This window comes from Xenopus laevis, chromosome 7S (genome assembly GCF_017654675.1).
Source record: "Xenopus laevis strain J_2021 chromosome 7S, Xenopus_laevis_v10.1, whole genome shotgun sequence".
NCBI classification, from domain to species: Eukaryota; Metazoa; Chordata; class Amphibia; order Anura; family Pipidae; genus Xenopus; species Xenopus laevis.
In genome coordinates, this window is record NC_054384.1 from 94,837,579 (window position 1) to 94,858,446 (window position 20,868).

General features: G+C 41.4%; 1 protein-coding gene across 1 annotated transcript in view; it reads left to right on the forward strand.

Annotated features, from left to right (window-relative positions):
* Positions 1–18,322, forward strand: part of megf8.S (multiple EGF-like-domains 8 S homeolog) — a 55,543-nt gene extending 37,221 nt beyond the window's left edge. The window contains exons 31-43 of the mRNA XM_018228130.2: positions 963–1,126; positions 3,263–3,407; positions 3,515–3,746; positions 4,531–4,660; positions 5,624–5,834; positions 6,558–6,772; positions 7,234–7,441; positions 9,128–9,287; positions 9,671–9,863; positions 10,716–10,886; positions 14,022–14,152; positions 15,666–15,798; positions 16,663–18,322. Coding sequence (XP_018083619.1) covers positions 963–1,126; positions 3,263–3,407; positions 3,515–3,746; positions 4,531–4,660; positions 5,624–5,834; positions 6,558–6,772; positions 7,234–7,441; positions 9,128–9,287; positions 9,671–9,863; positions 10,716–10,886; positions 14,022–14,152; positions 15,666–15,798; positions 16,663–17,904 — 3,335 coding nt within the window. The 3' untranslated portion in view covers positions 17,905–18,322. The remainder of the gene's footprint in view (positions 1–962; positions 1,127–3,262; positions 3,408–3,514; positions 3,747–4,530; positions 4,661–5,623; positions 5,835–6,557; positions 6,773–7,233; positions 7,442–9,127; positions 9,288–9,670; positions 9,864–10,715; positions 10,887–14,021; positions 14,153–15,665; positions 15,799–16,662) is intronic.
* The last annotated feature ends 2,546 nt before the right edge of the window (positions 18,323–20,868 follow it).

Below are 20,868 nucleotides of genomic sequence, written 5' to 3' on the forward strand. Positions count from 1 at the left end.
GCAAACATAGATAGATTGCACTGGGGCCGATAAAGATTTTTTAACCTGGCCGATCAATTTTCTGACAGATGTCAGCCGAAAAATCGTAAGATGTGCGATCGTTTGAATCCCACTAACCGCACAATAATTTCGAAGGATTGGTCGGACTTCGCTAAAATGGGTCGTTCGGCAAGAAAAATCTTTGCGTCTATGGGGACCATTAGATATCCATAAAAGAGATGTATAACCATGTTTCTAAAAAAAAAAAACCCAATGGGATGATCTGCGAAGAAGTATACAAGGCTTTCTTAAAGGAACAGTTCAGTATAAAAATAAAAACTGGGTAAATAGGCTGTGCAAAATAGAAAATATTTCTAATATAGTTATTTAGCCAAAGATGTAATGTATAAAGACTGGACTGACTGGATGTCTAACATAATAGCCAGAACACTACTTCCTGCTTTGCAGGTCTCTTGGTTTCCACTGATTGGTTACCAGGCAGTAACCAATCAGTGACTTGAGGGACGGCCACACGAGTCATACCTGTTTGCTTTTGAATCTGAGCTGAATGCTAAGGATTAATTGCAAACTCGCTGAACAGTCATGTCCCATGTGGCCTCCCTTCAAGTCACTGACTAACTCAGAGTTAGAGAGCTGAAAATCAGGAAGTTCTGTTCTGTTCTGTTAGACATCCAGTCACCCCATCCTATACATTAAATTTTTGGCTAACTAACTATATTAGAAACATTTTTTATTTTGCACAGCCTATCTATTTACCCAGTTTTTATTTTTACAACTGAACTATTCCTTTAATTGAGAACCAGTTAAACAGAAAGAGGACTGACAATTCTTTCAGTTGTAGTTACATGCTTAATTAATGGAAAGATGTGTATTTTCAAGCAAACGCTCATTTACATTTTGTTTTAAATACCCTATGATGTCCCTGTGAATGACATGCTTTTACACTTCTGTTCATGCCGTAGGTTTATATGCCCATTCTTCTGTGTACCATGAGGCTACTGATGCCTTCTATGTGTTTGGCGGGCAGCGATTTCATGTTGAGGCAGTTACGGCTTCTGCTGAACTATACAGCTTGTATTATCCCAATCTTACCTGGAGCCTTCTTGCGCCCTCTCAAGGGAGAAAGGTGAGAGAACTACTTGTAATGTAAGGCTTGCTGCACACACAGTCACATTTTGTGAAGTGCATATACATAAAAGTGTGCATACATAGGGGCAGATTTACTATAGGGCAAAGTGGCTAAAGCTAGCACCAAAACGGGCGCGGGCGTCACTTCGCTTGCGAAGGAGATAGACGCTAGCGTTGATTCGCACTCTAACGCCAGGCAAATTTTTGCTCTGGGGAATGGACGCAACTCCGCAAATTCACTAAGATGTAGATCTTACTGAACGTTACCTCATTCGCCAGACTTGCCTTCGCCAGCTCAGACTAGGAATGCATCGATCTTCCACAGTTTTTAGTCCTAAAAAACGCTGGCGTCTTTTCCTTTTTTCAGAGTGATAGGCTGCAAAACTCCTTAAATTTTTTTGGGTAGCCGGGTTACCTCATACATTTTCTAACATATGGCACATAAACTATACAGTGGGCTCATGTGTAGGGCAATATAACAACTCTATTTTCTTTTATTAAGGTTTCCTGGACTTGTGTAATGTAATGTATTTGCTGCAAAATATACGTGCATTCAACTTTATCATTTCACGCCGTATGCAAATTAGCCAACGTTGGCGCAAATTAGCCAACGTTGGCGCATCTTCGCTTTGAATGCCGTAGTAACACTAGCAAAAATTTGCCAGCGTTCGGCGCCCTGGACAAAATTTTGCATTCTAATAAATTAGCGTTGTCCGAGCGAATTCACGTCTGGCGAAGTGTTGCGATGGCTGCGAAGCAGTCGCTGACGAATTTTTTCGACGCTTAGTAAATTTTCCCCATAGTGTGGCTTTCCAGGTTCCCTGTGTGTGAAGGCAGTCCATGTGGGCAATCTCATCCATAGTACGTCCTAAAATTCATGTAAACTGTATGCTTAATGTTTTTGACTGTTTAATGCAGAGACCTGTTGTAATAATGTATATAGCGGCATCCAGTTTGTACACTTCCTAGTTTTCTCTCTAGTAAAATTTCTGACCCCCTTTTGTACTTGCACTTTCTGATCCCCTTTCAACATGAGATGAATGAACAGGGTTTCAATTTGTGCTGAAAATATTTCTTGCCTATTGTTTTAATTAAGAAATATCTATGTTTCCTGTTATTTTTGACGCTAAACCAGAATATGAAACCAGTTTCACTTTAGTACTTCCTGTCACTTCTGGTCTCAAAGAACGTCAAAGTAGCTGATGAAACACATTACCGGTTCACTGAGAAGCCCCTAATGATGAGCATCTCGAAGGCTGCTGCTTAGATAAGGGAGAGGTTTGTTTGTTTGTTTAAATGTAAATAGGGAGCTTTGAACAAATTCCTCTGTTTATAAAGAAAGGGGGAGATGCATTCAGCAAACATAGTCCAACTTTCAAATTAGTGCTTTATAATGGCAAAAAAGGAAACATTTTGATTTAGGCAGAATGTAATTTCAACACAAGTCCTATTTAATGGGCAAATGTTTAGGCAAATGCTGTCCCTTTAAAGGAGAAGGAAAGCTAACAAGGCAGTTTGCCAATAGATTAGTCACAACAGTGCAAGCTAGAAAGCCATTTTTATTCTTTAGAATGCTTTACCATACCTGAGTAAACCGCTGTAGACTCTTGTGTCTGTTTGTTTAGGACAGCAGCTGCCATATTAGCTTGCTGTGACATCACTTCCTGCCTGAGTCTCTCCCTACTCACTTATAGCTCTGAGCTCAGATTACAGCAGGGAGGGGAAAGGAGCAAACTGAGCATGCTCAAGCCCTGGAGGTTTATGCTGAAAATAGAAAGTCTGATACAGAAGAAAGGAAAGAAATGTGGTGTTTCTTTTGACAGAGGACTCAGAGCAGCATTACTTTGAGGGTTTACTGGTGTATTTATAGAGACCTTTCTGATGAAGTTTACTTAGTTTTAACCTTTTCTTCTCCTTTAATGTTAATAGCTGTGTCGTTCTTGTTGTCATGTGTCCCTAGCATTTGAAGGCATGGTTATATGTTTTATTCGTTAACTGTACTCTGTGTTCCTTTCCTGTGTTGCTCTTCAGAGTAAATATTTTTCAGTGTGTCAAATCAGAGTGCATTTCTTTCTGGTCATCCTTGCTTTATGCATCCCTAGCCTAACATTGTTTTTTGTGTTCACTTTGGTAGCCCTTATCTCACTTTTTCCACGTTGCTGCCATACTGAGGGATACAATGATAGTGGTTGGTGGACGCACTGAGCAACAAGAATACAGCAATCATATTCTCTTCTACCAGATCCACTGCAATTCCTGGATCCGCCCCAACCGAAGTGGTGAGTGGAAAGACATATAAATGTTTAGTGCAGTTTTGGGATGCGGGACACTAAACAACATTGGCGAGCGAAATAAATAAATAACATTTTCTGCTTTCTCTCCTTAGATATGGTGTTGGGGGTCCCTATGAACAAATCTATAGGCCATACTGTAGCAGTTGTTGGTAGCCGGCTTTACATCTCTGGAGGATTTAACGGTGTGGCTCTAGGGCGCATGGTGACCCTCACTGTACCCTCCGACCCCTGCCTGTTGTTCAGCACTAATGCCACCTGTAGCCAGAGCTTGGGCAGTTGTGTTTGGTGCCAACACAGCTGTGTATCTGCAGATACTGCCAATAGGTAATGTATGCTATTCCTACAGACTGGTTTAACTGAGGGTTATAGGATTTGTCAGGTCAGGAATAGTAACACCAAAAAATGAAACCGTTTTAAAGGAATGCCACGAATGTAGTGTTACCCTGCAATAGTAAAACTGTTGTGTTTGCTTCAGAAACACAACCATAGTTTATATAAACCAGCTGCTGTGTAGCCATGGGGGCAGCCATTCAAGCACAGGATACACAGCAGATAACAGATACAGTATGTTCTGAGGAATCCCATTGTATACTACAGAGCTTATCTCTTATCTGCTGTGTATCCTGTGCCTTTTCTCCTTTTTCGGCTTTGAATGGCTGCCCCCATTTTTACACAGCAGCTTGTTTATATAAACTATATTAGAGTTTCTGAAGCTTACCCACTTTTATCAGTTCAGCACAACAGTTTATTACTATAAAACACTTTCATTTGTTGGTGTTACTGCTCCTTTAACCAGTTTATAGAAGCAAAAGCCAACTGCTGCTCAGGAATGTTCTGGCTGACCTGAGTACTAAAGGCGTGTCCGGGTAAAAGATCTCCAAGCAGGCGAATGGATTAGTATGGTCAGTGTTCATCCTTATGAGCACTGTACTTGTGTACTTTCCAAAGGTGATAACCCAATACCACAGTTGTTTGGATCTAATTGTTGGAGCTTTGTGAAGGGGTTGCTGTTAGTACAGTGATGGTTTGATTACCACCTCTTCTTTTATGGATTATTCCCATCAGGAACAGTATTTAACAAGTCCATATTTTGATTCTTTGTTCCAAGGACTGGCTGCCCCCTACCCATCACATCTTGTTTCCCTTTGCCACGGTCAGCAGATGATTGCAGGAGACTAAAGACTTGCAGTGAATGTCTGGCCCAGCACCCTCGCTCAATGAGTGCCCAGCTTTCAATGGTAAGGGGCGGTAAATAATTGTTGAGTAAAATGTATGGACCATCTGGGATTGCCATGAGTAGCCTTTAAAGGAGAAGGAAAGCTACCAATGCAGTTTATTGCCCACAATAGGGCAAGCTAGAACACTATATTTATTCTGTAGAATGTTTTACCATACCTGAGTAAACAGCTCTAGAAGTTCTCTCTGTTAGCTGCCATGTTAGCTTGGCGTGACATCACTTCCTGCCTGAGTCTCTAGCTCTAGGCTCAGATTACAGCAGGAAGGGAGAAGGAGGGGGAGAGGAGCAAACTGAGCATGCTCAACCCCAAGCTCTGGAGGTTTAAGCTGAAAGAAGTAAGTCTGATACACAAGCCCGTGTATACACAATAGAAGGAAAGAAATGCTGTGTTTCTTTTGACAGAGGACTCAGAGCAGCATTACTTTGAGGGTTTACTGGTGTATTTATATAGACCTTCTGATAAAGCTTACTTAGTTTTAACCTTTCCTTCTCCATTAACCTTTTCTTCTCCTTTATACATGTGTATTGACTGTGTATTAACAATAACTGTGTGCATAAGTTTTGGGAGAGAAGTGTGCAATACCACTGTGTATATGAGGATGTTAGGGAGAGAAGTACTATGCATGGTAAGATCTGTTCAGACTAATTAAGTTCCCCTTTGCCTCGGTAAAAACAATTCAAAACACTGAACTTGCTCTATCTACCTCAGCTTTCTAACCTAGTAGCACATATGCAGCTCCCTCACACTTCAATCCCATACACAGTGTTCTCTTATTTTAAACCCATTTAATGAAAATCGGTGTTCTTTTAATATGTGACTTTTCTGTAGAAGGGACCCACCCTGCCTATCTATCCATCCTTGGCAGCTCACATAACTGGCTGCCAAGGAATCTGGGAGTAGAAGTCCAGGAACAGATAAAGTGCAGCAGAAGAGTAACTCTTTTCATATCTCCCTCTCCTTTAGGGCTCCCCGCGCTGTAAATGGTGCACAAACTGCCCCGAGGGGGCCTGCATTGGTAATGACGGTAGCTGCACCTCTGAAAATGACTGTCGTATTAATCAGAGGGAGATATTCTTGGCCAGTAACTGCTCCGAGATTTCATGTGAAGCCTCTGACTGCCACAAATGTACTGCTTCTGGGAAGTGCATGTGGACCCGGCAATTTAAGCGCACAGGTGAGACTGCCAGGAACATTACATTCGATGTGCATTTTATGTGACCTGCACACACAGCTTTGTTGTTGATGGGATTCTATCATGATTTTTATGATGTTTTTATTTTTAAATCACACTTTTTACACAAAATCTACGATATAATATAATTCCTGAACAAATAAGTGTATTTTTTTTAGGTGTGATATTGGTCTTTAGGCGCATCTCCGGTCATTTTTCCTGATCATGTGCTTTCAGAAAGAGCCAGTGCTGCACTATGAAAGCACTGCTTTCTGACAGGCTGTTGTTTCTCCTACTCATTGTAACTGAATGTGTCTCAGTGGGACCTGGATTTTACTATTGAATGCTGTTCTTAGATCTACCAGGCAGCTGTTATCTTGTGTTAGGGAGCTGTTATCTGGTTACCTTCCCATTGTTCTGTTGTTTGGCTGCTGGGTGGGGGGGGAGGGGTGATATCACTCCAACTTGCAGAATAGCTGTAAAGAGTGAGTTTATCAGAGCACAAGTCACATGACTGGGGGCAGCTGGGAAACTGACAATATGTCTAGCCCCATGTCAGATTTCAAAATAAAATATAAAAAAAAATATGTTTGCTCTTTTGAGAAATGGATTTCAGTGCAGAATTCTGCTAGAGCAGCACTATTAACTGATGTGTTTTGGAAAAAAAATAATTTTTTTCCCATGACAATATCCCTTTAATAATGTTCCCTTTGTCTCCTTTCTCAGGGGAGACACGCCGGATTCTCAGTGTGCAACCTACTTATGACTGGACCTGTTTTAGCCACTCCTTGCTGAATGTATCTCCAATGCCGGTGGAATCATCTCCTCCTCTTCCTTGTCCAACTCCCTGTCACAATCACACCAAGTGCCATGATTGCCTGAGCTCGAAGGGTGCCGATGGGGGCTGGCAGCAGTGCGTTTGGAGTGTGGCTCTTAGTCAGGTATTGAGAAGATGCCATTGTATTTACCATGCTTTTGTTTTAAAGCAGATATCTGGTTACTATCTGGAGATTTTGCAGCTGTTATTGCATAGTGTAAAGCAGAGGCCATTAGGGATGCATCGATGGCTGAACCCTGAATCCTTCGTGAAAGATTCGGCCGAATACCGAACCGAATCCTAATTTGCATATGCAAGTTGGTAGGGGAATACATTTTTTATTTCCTTGTTTTCTGACAAAAAGACGCAATTTCCGCTTATGCAAATTAGGATTCGGTTCGGCCGGGCAGAAGGATTTAGCCAAATCTTGCTGAAAAAGGTCGAATCCTGGCCAAATCCCGAACCGAATCCTGGATTCGGTGCATCCCTAGAGGCAATACAGTGAAATGAAATGTGTTTTCCTTATCTCATTTACTTTCTCTTGTTGGTTATATTTCTCTCATTATTTTATCTCTCTCCATACAGTGCATGAGCCCGACTTTCCTGCCTATGCGCTGTGCTGCAGGTGCCTGTGGCCGAGTCCTCAGTGGGACAGAGAGCTGTTCCCCTTCCTGTTCCCGTCACACTCACTGCGCAGCCTGTATCCAGCACCCCCGCTGTGGATGGTGCGCCCGCCGAGAGGGCAACGGGGAAGGGGAATGCATGGAAGGGGGTCTTAGTGGCCATACACAAGGTAAGAACTTGAGTGAATTTAGTCTTTTTCAAGGGTATGAGACTCTGGGCATATTTATCAAATATTTACTTTCCCGTAAATGCTTACTGCTGACTGGTTGCTAGAACTGGGGCACATCATCTCAGACATCCAGCCTGCAGCCTTGTAACAGGGGAACTATCGTGAAAATTAAAATTTAATATAAGCTTCAGCAAACGGAAATAAGAAACTTTGTAAATACAATCAATTAAAAATTCTGTACCGTTTCTAAAATAATCCCGTTTCTATTCACTATCCCTCTCTCAGCATCTGTTTCTCTTCATTCTGTCTTCATTCAGGAGTGGAGTGTCAGATAAATGATCCAATATATCTTATAGGGGGGGCTCCTTTTGCCTAAAAGAGGTATTTGCGCTCACTCTATTAAAATCACCAGAAATTCTGTCTCTCTACAAGCAGGATTTGTGCAAAAGGCAGTTATTTTGTTACATTTTCTTTTTAATGAAATCAGTTATTAAAATGAGCTCTAATACATCTGCTAGGAAAGGAAGACCCCTATAAGATATATTGGATCATTCATCTGACACCCAACTGCTGCATGAAGACAGAATGAATCGAAACAGTGGAGAGAGGGATAGTGAAGATAAACATGATTATTTCAGAAACAATGCAGAATATTTAATTGATGGTATTTAGAAAGTTTCTTACTTCAGTATGAGGAAGCTTAAATTAAATTTTCATGTTTGCGATAGTTCCCCTTTAAACTTTACCTCCCTTCAGGGTTAATAGCCATGGTCATTAACCGTACACTCAACCGTTCATCATTTATGACTGCTGTTCTGCAGCTTATAAAAACTGCAGATTTAACAAAATAGCAATTGTATCGGGAAAATATTTGGGAATTATGATTTTTTTAACAATGGTGTATGTTTGTTAATGCTGACAATCATTGTTCAGGGAAAATTTCTTTTTGGCTCTTTAGGTCTTATTAAACTACATTTCCTAACAGCTGATCTTCAGTTCACTGCTTTTATTGTTCTGCATGTTAGTGTATGTTTGCAAAGGGGGACCCATTAAAGGAGAACTAAACCCTAAAAACAAATGTGGCTAAAAATGCCATATTTTATATATTGAACTTATTACACCAGCCTAAAGTTTCAGCTTGTCAATAGCAGCAATGATCCAGGACTTCAAACTTGTCACAGGGGGTCACCATCTTGGAAAGTGTCTGTGACACTCACATGCTCAGTGGGCTCTGAGCAGCTGTTGAGAAGCTAAGCTTAGGGGTCGTCACTAATTATCCATCAGAAAATGAGGTTGGTCTGTAAATTAAGCTGATGCTACAGGGCTGATTATTAAATTCTGATGCTAATTGCACTGGTTTCTGTGCTGCCATGTAGTAATTATCTGTATTAATTACTAATCAGCCTTATACTGTGAAATTTCTATTCTATGTGTACTGTATATTGTGAGTGGGTCCCTAAGCTCAGTAAGTGACAGCAGCACAGAGCATGTGCAGTGAATCAGCAGAAAAGAAGATAGGGAGCTACTGGGGCATCTTTGGAGACACAGATCTTTATTGCTAAAGGGCTGTGGTTGCCTTGGGCTGGTACAGAAGCACAAAACATCATGTACAACATTTCTAGCTACTTCTTTAGTTAAGCTTTAGTTCTCCTTTAACCATCATAATAATTATTGCCTGTCCCACAGGAGAACAGTGTTTCTCAGATGATTCTGACTGGGCCTTCATGTCTTGCCCCCCTGAAAACGAGTGTCTGAATCAACATCACGACTGCAATGAGACCCAGAACTGTAGTGACCTGCCCAATGGGTTTCAGTGCACATGCAAGAAAGGATACACTTTGCACAAGTCAGTACCAGGATAATACGGGTGTTGATTTTCTTTCTCCCTGTTGTCTCTCTCTTCTATTCTTTTTAGGGCTGCACCGAATCCATTATTTGGGAATCGGCCGACTCCCCAAATCCTTGGTGAAAGATTCGACCGAATCCTAATTTACATATGTAAATTAGGGGCAGGAAAGGAAAAAGTGGAAAAAGTCATGTGATTTTCCCTACCCGCCCCTAATTTACATATACAAATTAGGATTCGGTTCGGCAAGGCACAAGGATTCGGCCAAATCCTGCTGCAAAAGGCTGAATCCTGGAACTGGTGCATCCCTAATTCTTTTATAGGGTATTTACTAAAAAATGCAAAAAATTTTTGCCAATTCTCTTCTTTTATTTCCAATGCAGTGTGACAGGACTGTGCCGCCCTGTTTGTGATCATGGGTGTGTGAACGGGACTTGTGTGGAGCCCAATCGATGCCGATGTGACTTTGGCTATGTGGGAGAGAACTGCTCTGTGGCCTGTCCTTGCAATAAACACAGCAACTGCTTGGGACTGGGGGCTGAGGACAAGTGTGAAGAATGCCGCAACAATACCATGGTGAGAGAATAATATGTTGCAGTGGAACACTTGTATAGATCATGTGCCCTCACCAGGGCCGCCATCGGGGGGGGACAAGTGGCCCGGGCATGAAGGGGGGCCCGGCAGTGCGAAGCCGTGTGGCTATTTTTCAAGTCCCGAATAGCGGAAATGCGGAAGTGAAGAAAAGCCGAAGGACCCGAAGCCACGAAAATAGCCGAAGTCCCGAAGCGGTGAAAAGACTCGAAGTCACGGAAACAGCTGAAATTGAAGTCCTGAAGCGGCGAAAAGACCCAAAGTCACGAAAGGAGGCGAAGTTGAAGTCCTGAAGCCACGAGTTCAATTTTTTTTTGTTTTTTTAAATCCCCTGGCCACCAATGTAGTATTTTAATATTCTATAGGCCCCTGCCACAAATATTTTTTGGGACCCCAATTCTTTTTTTTTTAACTTGTAAGGGGATCCTGGCACCAACATTTTTTTTTTTTTTTTTTTAAACAATTTTTTGGGCCCCAATATTTTTAACTTGTAATGGGGGCTCTGGCTCCAATATTTTTTTTTAAATTGTAAGGGGCGCCCTGGCACCAATGCTTTTTAAAAAAAACTTTTATGGGGGGCCCTGGTGCCAAAGTTTTTTTTTTTTTTTAACTTATAAGGGGGCCCTGACTATCAATAGGTTTTTATGACTTGTGTGTGTGTGTGGGGGGGGGTTACTTTTTTAGAGCTGATGTCTGTGTGGTCTTTTAACTTGGTGGGATCCGGGGTGGGGCTTGGGCGCCAGCATGGAAAATTCTGTTGTATGGGGCCCTGTGATTTCTAATGGCGGCCCTGGCCTGAAATTCCCCTTCTCACTCCAGAAATTCCTATTCCTTCAGGGGACACACTGTGAAAAATGCAAACCTCTCTTTGTGGGGTCGGCAATAAATGGCGGAACATGTAGATCATGCTTTGATTTCTGCCGTGGCAACAGTGAGGTGTGTCTGAAACGGGAGGAACATGAGATGGCGATGCGAGAACCTGAGAAGTATCTATTGGATCCCAGATCGGTGAGTATGATTCAAAGGGGGCCCAGAGAGATTAAAGGGCTGGTTCGCCTTTAAGTTAACTTTTAGTATGGTATAGAATGACCAGTTCTAAGCAACGTTTCAATTGGTCTTCGTTATTTTTTATAGTTTTTGAATTACTTGCCTTCTTCTTCTGACTCTCTCCAGCTTTCAAATGGGGGTCACTGACCCCCTTCTTAAAACAAATGCTCTGTAAGGCTACACATTTATTGTTATTGCTACTTTTTATGACTCCTCTTTCTATGTACACCCTCTCCTATTCATATTCCAGTCTCATATTCAAATCAATGCATGGTTGCTAGGGTAATTTGAACCTTAGTAACCAGGTGGCTGAAATTGCAAACAGGAGAGCTGCTGAATTAAAAAGCTAAATAACTCAAAAAACAGAAATAATAAAAACCAATTGCAAATGATCTCAGAATATCACTCTCTACATCATACTAAAAGTTATCTCAAAGGTGAACAACCCCTTTAATTGTTACAACTACACGGAACACGGTAGTGGGCTCTCAGTACTGAATGATTTTACCTGCACATCAGCACTGATCTGACATTAAAAATAACTTTGGCTTAGCTGATGGCCCAGCTTGCTGTGTATTGGGTCACTGATCACCCTATGGGGTAAATTTATCAAAGAGTGAAGTTCCGCAGCTCTCAATTCATTTCTGTGGGATTTTGAAAGGCGTATTTATCAATGGGTGAAAGTGAAAGTTCACCTGTTGATAAATACGCCTATAAAAATCCCATAAAAATGAATGGGGAGTGGCGGAATTTCACTCTAGTGGCGGAGCTTTAGTATTAACTTCACTCTTTGATAAATATACCCCTAGGACTGGGCCTGCATATCTTGACTTAAAAATCCAGGCATTCTAGTTACGTTTCCCTGGGACATCTTGAGACATCGTTTCATATCATCAGCAATCTGTAGAGTTGCTGTACTTTTTATAACGGAAATAGAGAACATACTTTTCCAGTTATGCCCACCATGTTAAAAACTTGGAAGCTTCTTAAAATTTGGGTGTGGCTAAATGTGTCTCCCACCCACCCTGATTTTTGTCTGGCTTCTCTCCATGACCACAGTGTTGGACGGTGCTGCATCTGAATCCCTCTCTTTACATCGAATTCTGTTTATGGCCTATACACCTCCTTAGTTTAAGGCACAGTCAGATAGTTGCCCAACACTCAAGAGATTAAAACTGATTCAGAGTGGCCTATTACAGCAGCTAAGCAAATATACTAAGTTTGGAGGCGAGGGTGCTGTATCAGATTTTTTTTTGTTCTTCCAGTCTAGTGTCTATACAGACTAAATATGACATTTTAAAACTCTGGTGCAATGATTGCATTTGTAGCTTTGGATTTTTTTTGTCTTTTGTCCAGTAGAGGGTGGATCATCGCAGAATGCTTATAAACAGTTGCTCTTAAGTTAAGGAGAAGGAAAGGCTGAGTTTACTTGGGGTTTGCCAAAAGTGATTGTATTCACTTACCCCGGGCAGGTGCTCCTTTCAGCAGAAAACTGCAGCGGCCCCAGGGTTATAACAGTGAACACCACGGAGCCATCAGCTTCCTTCTTCTTTCTTCAAATTTCCTGGAGCATGCGCAGTAGAACGAAATAGTCGACTTCTTTGTTAAAGGAGAACTAAAACCTAAAAATTAATGTGGCTAAAAATGCCATATTCTATATACTGAACTTATTGCACCAGCCTAAAGTTTCAGCTTGTCAATAGCAGCAACGATCCAGGACTTCACACTTGTCACAGGGGGTCACCATCTTGGAAAGTGTCTGTGACACTCACATGCTCAGTGGGCTCTGAGCAGCTGTTGAGAAGTTAAACTTAGGGGTCGTCACTAATTAACCAGCAGAAAATGAGGTTCCCCTGTAATATAAGCTGATGCTACAGGGCTGATTATTACATTCTGATGCTAATTGCACTGGTTTCTGTGCTGCCATGTAGTAATTATCTGTATTAATTACTAATCAGCCTTATATTGTGACATTTCTATTCTATGTGTACTGTATATTGTGAGTGGGTCCCTAAGCTCAGTAAGTGACAGCAGCACAGAGCATGTGCAGTGAATCAGCAGAAAAGAAGATGGGGAGCTACTGGGGCATCTTTGGAGACACAGATCTTTACTGCTAAAGGACTGTGGTTGCCTTGGGCTGGTACAGAAGCCCAAAACATAATGTACAACATTTCTAGCCTACTTCTTTAGTTTAACTTTCCTTGTCCTTTAAAGTTCTGCTTTTCATGTTACTGCGCATGCGCACCCACACCAAGAAGGAAGAAGCGATCGATCTGTGGTGCTCACTAGAAGAACCCCCAAATCGGTGCAGTTTTCTGCTGATATTAGCACTGACCTGGGGTGTCGGGTAAGTATATACATATAACTTTTGGCACCCCCAAGTAAACTCAGCCTTCCCTTCTCCTTTAATGGCAGCATCGTATTCCTGAAATAACTCTCTCACGTTCCCAGTTGTCTTTTTCATATTTTATTCTATGATGTCATTAACTTTTAAAAAGTTGGCAACTTTATTCCAATTCAAGTTAATTTTATCTACCTGTGCTTCGGGCTATAAACATAAAACCGATATGGGATCTGTTATTCAGAAACCCGGTATCTAGAAAGATCCAAATTACATAAAAGCCATCTCTGTTATAATCAAACAATTAAATTCTTAAAACTCATTTCGTTTTTCTTTGTAATAATAAAATTAATATATAGTTTTTATAATCTTTATTGGAGGCAAACTAATCCTATAAGGTTTAATTTAGGTTTCATTTCTTTTAGTAGACTTAAGGTATGCGGGATCCAAATGATGGAAAGACCCTTATCAGGAAAACCTCAGGTCCTGAGCATTCCGTGTAACAGGTCCCATTTCTGTACCTGTAATGGGAAGTTTATACAGCCTATATTTTATTATTTACATTTAATAGTAATATTAAACATTAATAATATCAGTACAAGTGTTTTAATGCTGTCACATTTGGTTTCTGTTATTCTTCACTCATATTGGCAACACACATAAGATAAGATGGCCACACACAGGCCAATATTAAGGTTACCTTATCCCCTCAGCCCACATATATTGCTGTCTAAAGTAGATCTTTCTCTCTCCAGGTCTCATCATGGGTTTCCCAGGGCCCCACAGAAGACACAGCAGTCTGTGTGAACTGCCAGAATAATAGCTGTGGTGAAAAATGTGACCAATGCCTGCCAGGCTACTTCCTTCTAGACAAACGTTGCACAAAGTAAGTTGGTCCATCAAAATGATTGCATGCAGAGAAATAGTAGTTATATATTCACTCATCCCCTCCTCCATTTTTCATGAGTAAACTGGACTGAGATAGTCATTCAATCCTTACACAATTGAAGAACTTTGCTTTTAGTGGGTTAAAAGATATTGGCAAACTGATAATACCAGGCTTTTGGCTCAACTACAAGTCAGCAACGAGCAACGCTACGGTTAAGAGAACTCCGAAAGTGCAGGAAATACACTGAAAAGTTAGGGACAATGACACTCTGACATCAAAGAGAGCTGTTAGGCTGAAAGTCTGGTATTGGCAATCTAAGGGTTTAAGCACACTGCAGATTCGGGGAGATTTATTCGCCTGATTTAAGTCGTCTGAAGTTTCCTCATGAGGCGACTGGAAATTGAAGCGCTGCAAGTGCATTGGCGCTGGCATTTTGTCGTTATAGCAGGCAGGGGGAAGGCAGTTCGGTGAGATTGTTGCCCCGCAGAAGAGGCGATTAGTCGCCAGGTGACTAAATCTCCCCGAATCTGCCTGTGTGCTTGAACCCTAAAACTGCCTATATCTCTTAAACTACTGAAATGGAAAAAAAATGGATGTAAATTGCAAAGATGCTTAGTGAACCATCATGATTGTAGTCCGTAATAATTGTCCACTTGACTGCAATAGCTGGTCTTCTTTCTCTTAGTCTTAAAGGAATTGTTCAGTGTAAAAATAAAAACTGGGTAAATAGATAGGTTGTGCAAAATAAAAAATGTTTTCAATATAGTTAGTTAGCCAAAAATGTAATGTTTTAAGGCTGAAGTGACTGGATGTGTAACATAATAGCCAGAACACAAGAATCTCTAATGGTTTCCACTGATTGGTTACCAGGCAATAACCAATCAGAGACGTGAAGGGGGCACATTGGTCATAAATGTTGCTTTTAAATCTGAGCTGAATTCTGAGGATCAATTGCAAACTCATCTATTAACCTAGTTTTTATTTTTACACTGAACTGTTCCTTTAATTAATAAAATATAAGACAGTAAGTGCCTTGGGAGTCCGTATTCACATTCTCAATTTGCTCCCCTCAACCTCTTATTTTTCTTGTACACGGCAGAGTAAATAGGGAATATGCCCCGTGCCATGTGAGGTAGATGATCAGTCTTTTGGTCTGCATGTACATGTACAGAATTCTGCAGTTATTCTCAATAGGTTATTTCTCCCTACTTGCACTATAAAAAAAAAACCCTAGATTTCCAGCTAAATTTTTCATTCTATTAGTGCCACTATTCCTGATGGAGTGTTATTATGGAAATGTGTCTATAAATGTTCTTATATAAGCCTCTGTATGTCTAAATCTGTGTTGCCTGCTCTTCTCAATTGTACTTCTTAACGCCATCTCCATAGGATGTTCTAGTGTGTATCACCTGCAGCCCTTACTTATTTTTATGTTTTATCCTGACGGTTTGTTTTTTTTTTTTTTGTTCCTCCAGTGACTTATTCTCTTGTGTGTTTCTGTTTTTCCCAGATGTCAGTGCAACGGACACGCAGATACATGTAGTGAGATTGATGGCACCAACTGTCCCTGCAGCAATAACACGGAAACTGGGAACTGCCAGAACAGCCCACAGAGTGAAAAGAAAGACTGCTACAAATACCAGGTAGGTAGAGCTCATAAAAGGAGAAGGACTGCTAAAAAGGCAGTTGCCAATAGATTTGCCATTATTGTGCAAGCTATAAACTTTATATTAGTTTTGTAAAATATATTAACATACCCGAGTAAACAGCTCTAGAAGCTCTCTCTGTTTGTTTAGGATAGCAGCTGCCATATTAGCTTGGTGTGACATCACTTCTTGCCTGAGTCTCCCCCTACTCACTCATAGCTCTTGGCTCAGATTACAGCAGGGAGGGGAGGAAAGGAGGAGGGAGAGAGGAGCAAACTGAGCATGCTCAAGCCTGTGCCCTGGAGGTTTAATCTAAAAGAAGGAAGTCTGATACAGAAGCCCATGTGTACACAATAGAAGGAAAGAAATGCTGTGTTTCTTTTGACAGAGGACCATTACTTTTATGGTTTACTGATGTATTTATATAGACCTTTCTGATAAAGCTTACTTAGTTTTAACCTTTCCTTCTCCTTTAAGCACCACTTGACATTACTAAGCATTGTTTATTACACGCTATATATACAGAGCTCAGTTATGCCATCATTATAATCCGTGCTTACATCATGTTTCATCAAAACATATCCTAGTAAATACTGTACCTCCTGTTGTAGGATATTAGGATGTTAGAAGCCACCTTGGAATTCTATAACCTCTAGTAGTGGGCCTCCTCTGTGACATCTGGTATATGGTGAAATACCTTGGCAAACCACCTTGAACCAGCTATTACTTTGGATTATGCTAGTGTTCCATCCTTTCCTATGATTCTAATATACAGTATGTCGGAGATGATACATATTTAGTGCATATACATATTCTTTTTCTTCAAATGATCTTGTGTTATGTACTATATCTGTCTTACAGTGCGCTAAATGCAAAGACACTTTTCATGGAAACCCAGTGAATGGGCGCCAATGTTATCGCCTGATGACTGTGGAGCAAGAATATTGCTTTGATCCGACATCCCAGAGTAACTGCTTTCATGAGCCCAACATCCAGAATCTTCCATTTGGACGCACTGTCTTTTTCGGGGTGCAGCCCAAATTCACTAATGTCGATATCAGAGTCACGGTTGATGTGACCTTCGGTTGTATTGATGTCTTTGTTTCCACCTCCTATGAAACCTTTTCTGTTGACGTGGATTGGCTGACAGGGGTTCATGGAGTCCGTGTGCATCACAGCCAGTCTGACCTGGATGGACATATAGGCCCTGAGCCCCTGACTGCTTCAGCCAATGGGAGCTTAAGACGGGCAGTGGGTAAGGTCAACTGGCTACGTGAGGAGCGCCCCCACGGACTAATTACATATATCACGGTGAGCAACCAGCAGACTGTACTGGTTGTACGAGGAGTCAAGGACCGTGTTGTGATTACTTATCCCCATGAACTGCATACTCTAAAATCCAGCCGCTTTTATCTGCTGCTGCTGGGGAACTCAATCAATGGATACGGGGAGTCTCAAGGATTACTGTTCTTCCGACAAGACCAGGCGCACATTGATCTCTTTGTTTTCTTTTCTGTTTTCTTCAGCTGCTTTTTCTTATTCCTCTCAGCCTGTGTTTTGCTTTGGAAGGTCAAGCAGTGGCTGGATGTCCGCAGGGAGCAGAGGCGCCATCTTCAGGAAATGAGCAAGATGGCCAGCAGGCCCTTTGCCAAACTGGCAGTTTACTTTCAGCCAGACGTGGAACCTTTTAGTGGTTGCCATTCAGGAGGGCCGATCCTACCATCACTTCCTCATCATCACCACCACCACCATCATCATCACCATCGCTCCAAGCCAAGAGTAAAATCATATGATCCGTCTACTCCACAGCCTCCATCTCTTCGCCACTCGGACCCTTTCCTTTCTCAGTTACTAGGTTACAATTATTGCAATTTTAGAGTGGGGCCAATTACGCTGGAGCCCACGGACGATGGTATGGCTGGGGTAGTCACACTTCTTTTGCAACTGCCTGGGGGTCCCCAAGCACCCAATAGAGCCTGCTTAGGTTCAGCGCTAGTCACCTTGCGTCACAACCTGCAAGAATACTGTGGTTCCAGCCATGTAGTCAGCAGCTCCAGAAAAGGACTCCTCAGTCATGAAAACCTGACTAGCATGTCTCTTTAAGTGTTGAAGGAGCAGAAGCAAGAGAGGACTGACCTAGTAAATTATAGTAGATGATGGTTTTGGATTGCTGTACAAGAGGGAACTCGTGTTTCAAAAGATTCACTTATTTTTTTTTTTTAAAATGCACAGAGCAAAGAACTGCACCAGATTCCATGCACTGAAATGTAAATGCCAGTTTTATGTGGGTTATTTATGATGGCTTAGTTCTATGATCATTTTTTTTTTTACTGGGTGGGGTGGGATGGGGAGGATTCATGGAACTCTAAATGACTGAATCTCCTGTCGTTCTGTTACAAAGGGAGAGAAAAAAATGCATTTTTTGTAGGCGACTGAACACTAAGGTATTTATTTTCAACAGAAATGACTGTTACAGAGCAGTGTTCCTGCTAAATAAATATGCTCCACACATTCTCCGAAATATTCTGCCTTCCAAGTAGATTCTGCCCCTTTCTTGAGTGAAAATATATATAAAAGTAGCGCTCCACTGAGATTCTAAAACTGTTATTGCCCACAGCTTGGACTAACCTTGTGAAAGTCCTAAAGATGCGATTGCCTACGCATTGAGTTAATCCTGTAAAGGTTCAAAAGCTTTGCTTGGTTACAGGTTACTCTATCTTTTTGAAAGTTCTAATGCTTTTATTGCCTCCAGGTTCGTATAACCTTTAGACTTTCTGTAAGTTCTAACCTTGCAAAGGTTGTAAATCTATGACTGGTTACAGATTGGTCTAACCTTGTGAAGGATCTAAAGCAGTGATCCCCAACCAGTGGCTTGTGAGTAACATATTGCTCTCCGACCCCTCGGATGTTGCCCCCAGTGGCTTCAAAGCAGGTGCTTATTTTTTAATTCCAGTCGTGGAGGCAACATTTTGTTGCATAAAAACCAACTTTACAGCCAAACAGAACCTCCGGTAGGCTGCCAGTCCACATAGGGGCTACCAAATACTGCATCTGAATGTTGCTCACAGGTTAAAAAGGGTTGGAAACCTATGGTCTAACGTCTTGACTGGCTACAGGTTGTAAAATTGATAAGGGTCAAAAGCTTAGACTATAGGTTGGTTAATCCCTGTGAAGGTTTTAATTTTTTGACGGATTACCCTTTAAAGTATTCTTCATGTTTGACTGGCTACAAGTGTAGACCTGTGAAGATTAGAAAGCGTGGACTGGCTTCACATTTAGGCATTAATGCTTTTACTGGATATGGGTTGTTCTGAGACCTGCCTTCTTCAAGGTTTACCACACGATGGAGCCATTTAATAACATTATTGAAATAAACCTGTGTGTGCTACGTAACGTTCCAATTGTCTCTGGTGGTAAATGTAGCTCTGGTTTTAACTGATTCCTAGTCGCCTGCAGCTTATAGGCTTTTAGATTTGGAAAAAATCTATGGATTTTGTTATTTCTTGAGCTAAACTGGTAAATTAAAGCTATTTCATGTTGGTTTCTTACAAGGTCGATAATTAGATTGCTAGTGCACAGGAGCCCTGATACTGTAAATTTAACTGCCTAAAATGTCCCAGACCTATTCCCTGTACAATTGTTGTTATCATTATTTATATAGGGCTAGAATATTCAGTGGCACTTTACAGAGATGATATAGTGTCAGATGTACAGTGTTCCATAATTCCTGTGGCCTGCCCTACCACTGACTTAGATGCTCCTTCCACTTATAGGTCATAATCTTTCTCAGGAAAGATGTTGCTCCTGTAATGCCGCCCCCCCTGCCCGCTTACCTTTCCGGGGGGGAAGGCAGCAACTCTAGTGCGGAGAGCGCAATTGTACTCTCTCGCACCAGTAAAGCCGAATTTCCGTTTTAAAAAACGGAAATTTGTCTCTTAAAGGCACCAGGAGCGGCTTTTTGCCGTCCCTCTGGCGCTGCCGTCTGAAGCGAGTTGCTCAACTCGCCTCATTGACGGAGCGTGCAAATTCCTAGTATAATCCAAACTAGAGGCAAAAACTACTCATCCAATAATTAGCGGCCCGTTTATCATGGTGGGTAAAAAAGTGGAGGAAAATCTCAATTCCTCAATTGCTGATTGGCAACATTACCGGTAATGGTTGTCCATATGTGATGATAAATGGTCCCCTCAGTGTTTACTCTGGAATAGCCAGTGATATTTCCAAATTCCTTTCCCTAGGTACAGCATATCATTCTAAATCCCAGTTTGCAGAGAGGTAAAGGAAAACAAGAGAGAGAAAGGTCATGTAAGTACAAATAAAACTGCAGGGCTACGTTTCTTCCACCTGCCAGGCTAAAAATTTGATTGTGTACTTCCCCTTTAAATTAGGCTTATAAACATCCTCCGGAATAACCTTTTATTTGTTACCTTTTATTTGTTCCAGACATTGTCCAGAAGAACAGCATACTTGGTAGGAGAGGGGAAAACATATAAAGTAGTGCAGAAAATGATAGGCTGCTCAGCTAAAATGATCTAAAATGCTTAAAAATGGCAACTAAAACCTGAAATATGTGGAAGAAAATGGAAAGCGATGGAATACATGAGTTTTGTTTCATCAAATGAGATTTTCTATTGAATCCAACCCCTCTTCCCCTGAGGCAAAGCTGGCTAAAACATCAGAAGGCTGAATTGCTATTGGAGCATTGGATTCTGCACCTTGTATTACATTAAAATCAAGTGCAAGGTGGTTGCAGGGCAGTAATATAATGCCATGGGCAAGGACTAGATATAGGGCTCAGCAAACCTTTACACCCATTGGTGTTACTCCATTTCTGAATCTAAAAGATGATGCTGGGATTTGCAGTTCAGAGACAACTGTAAAAAATTACCAGCAGACAACCACACTCTCCATAACCCTGAGCTACTTTACAAGCCAAACACAGGGGAAATAACCCACAAAGATCTGAGGAACAAGATAATATTTGGGCTGAAACAGATCTTCTCTTCTTGGCCGTTTGTGATAAAATGTAGATATAGCTATAGCCACGTGGTTAAGACTCCATCATGG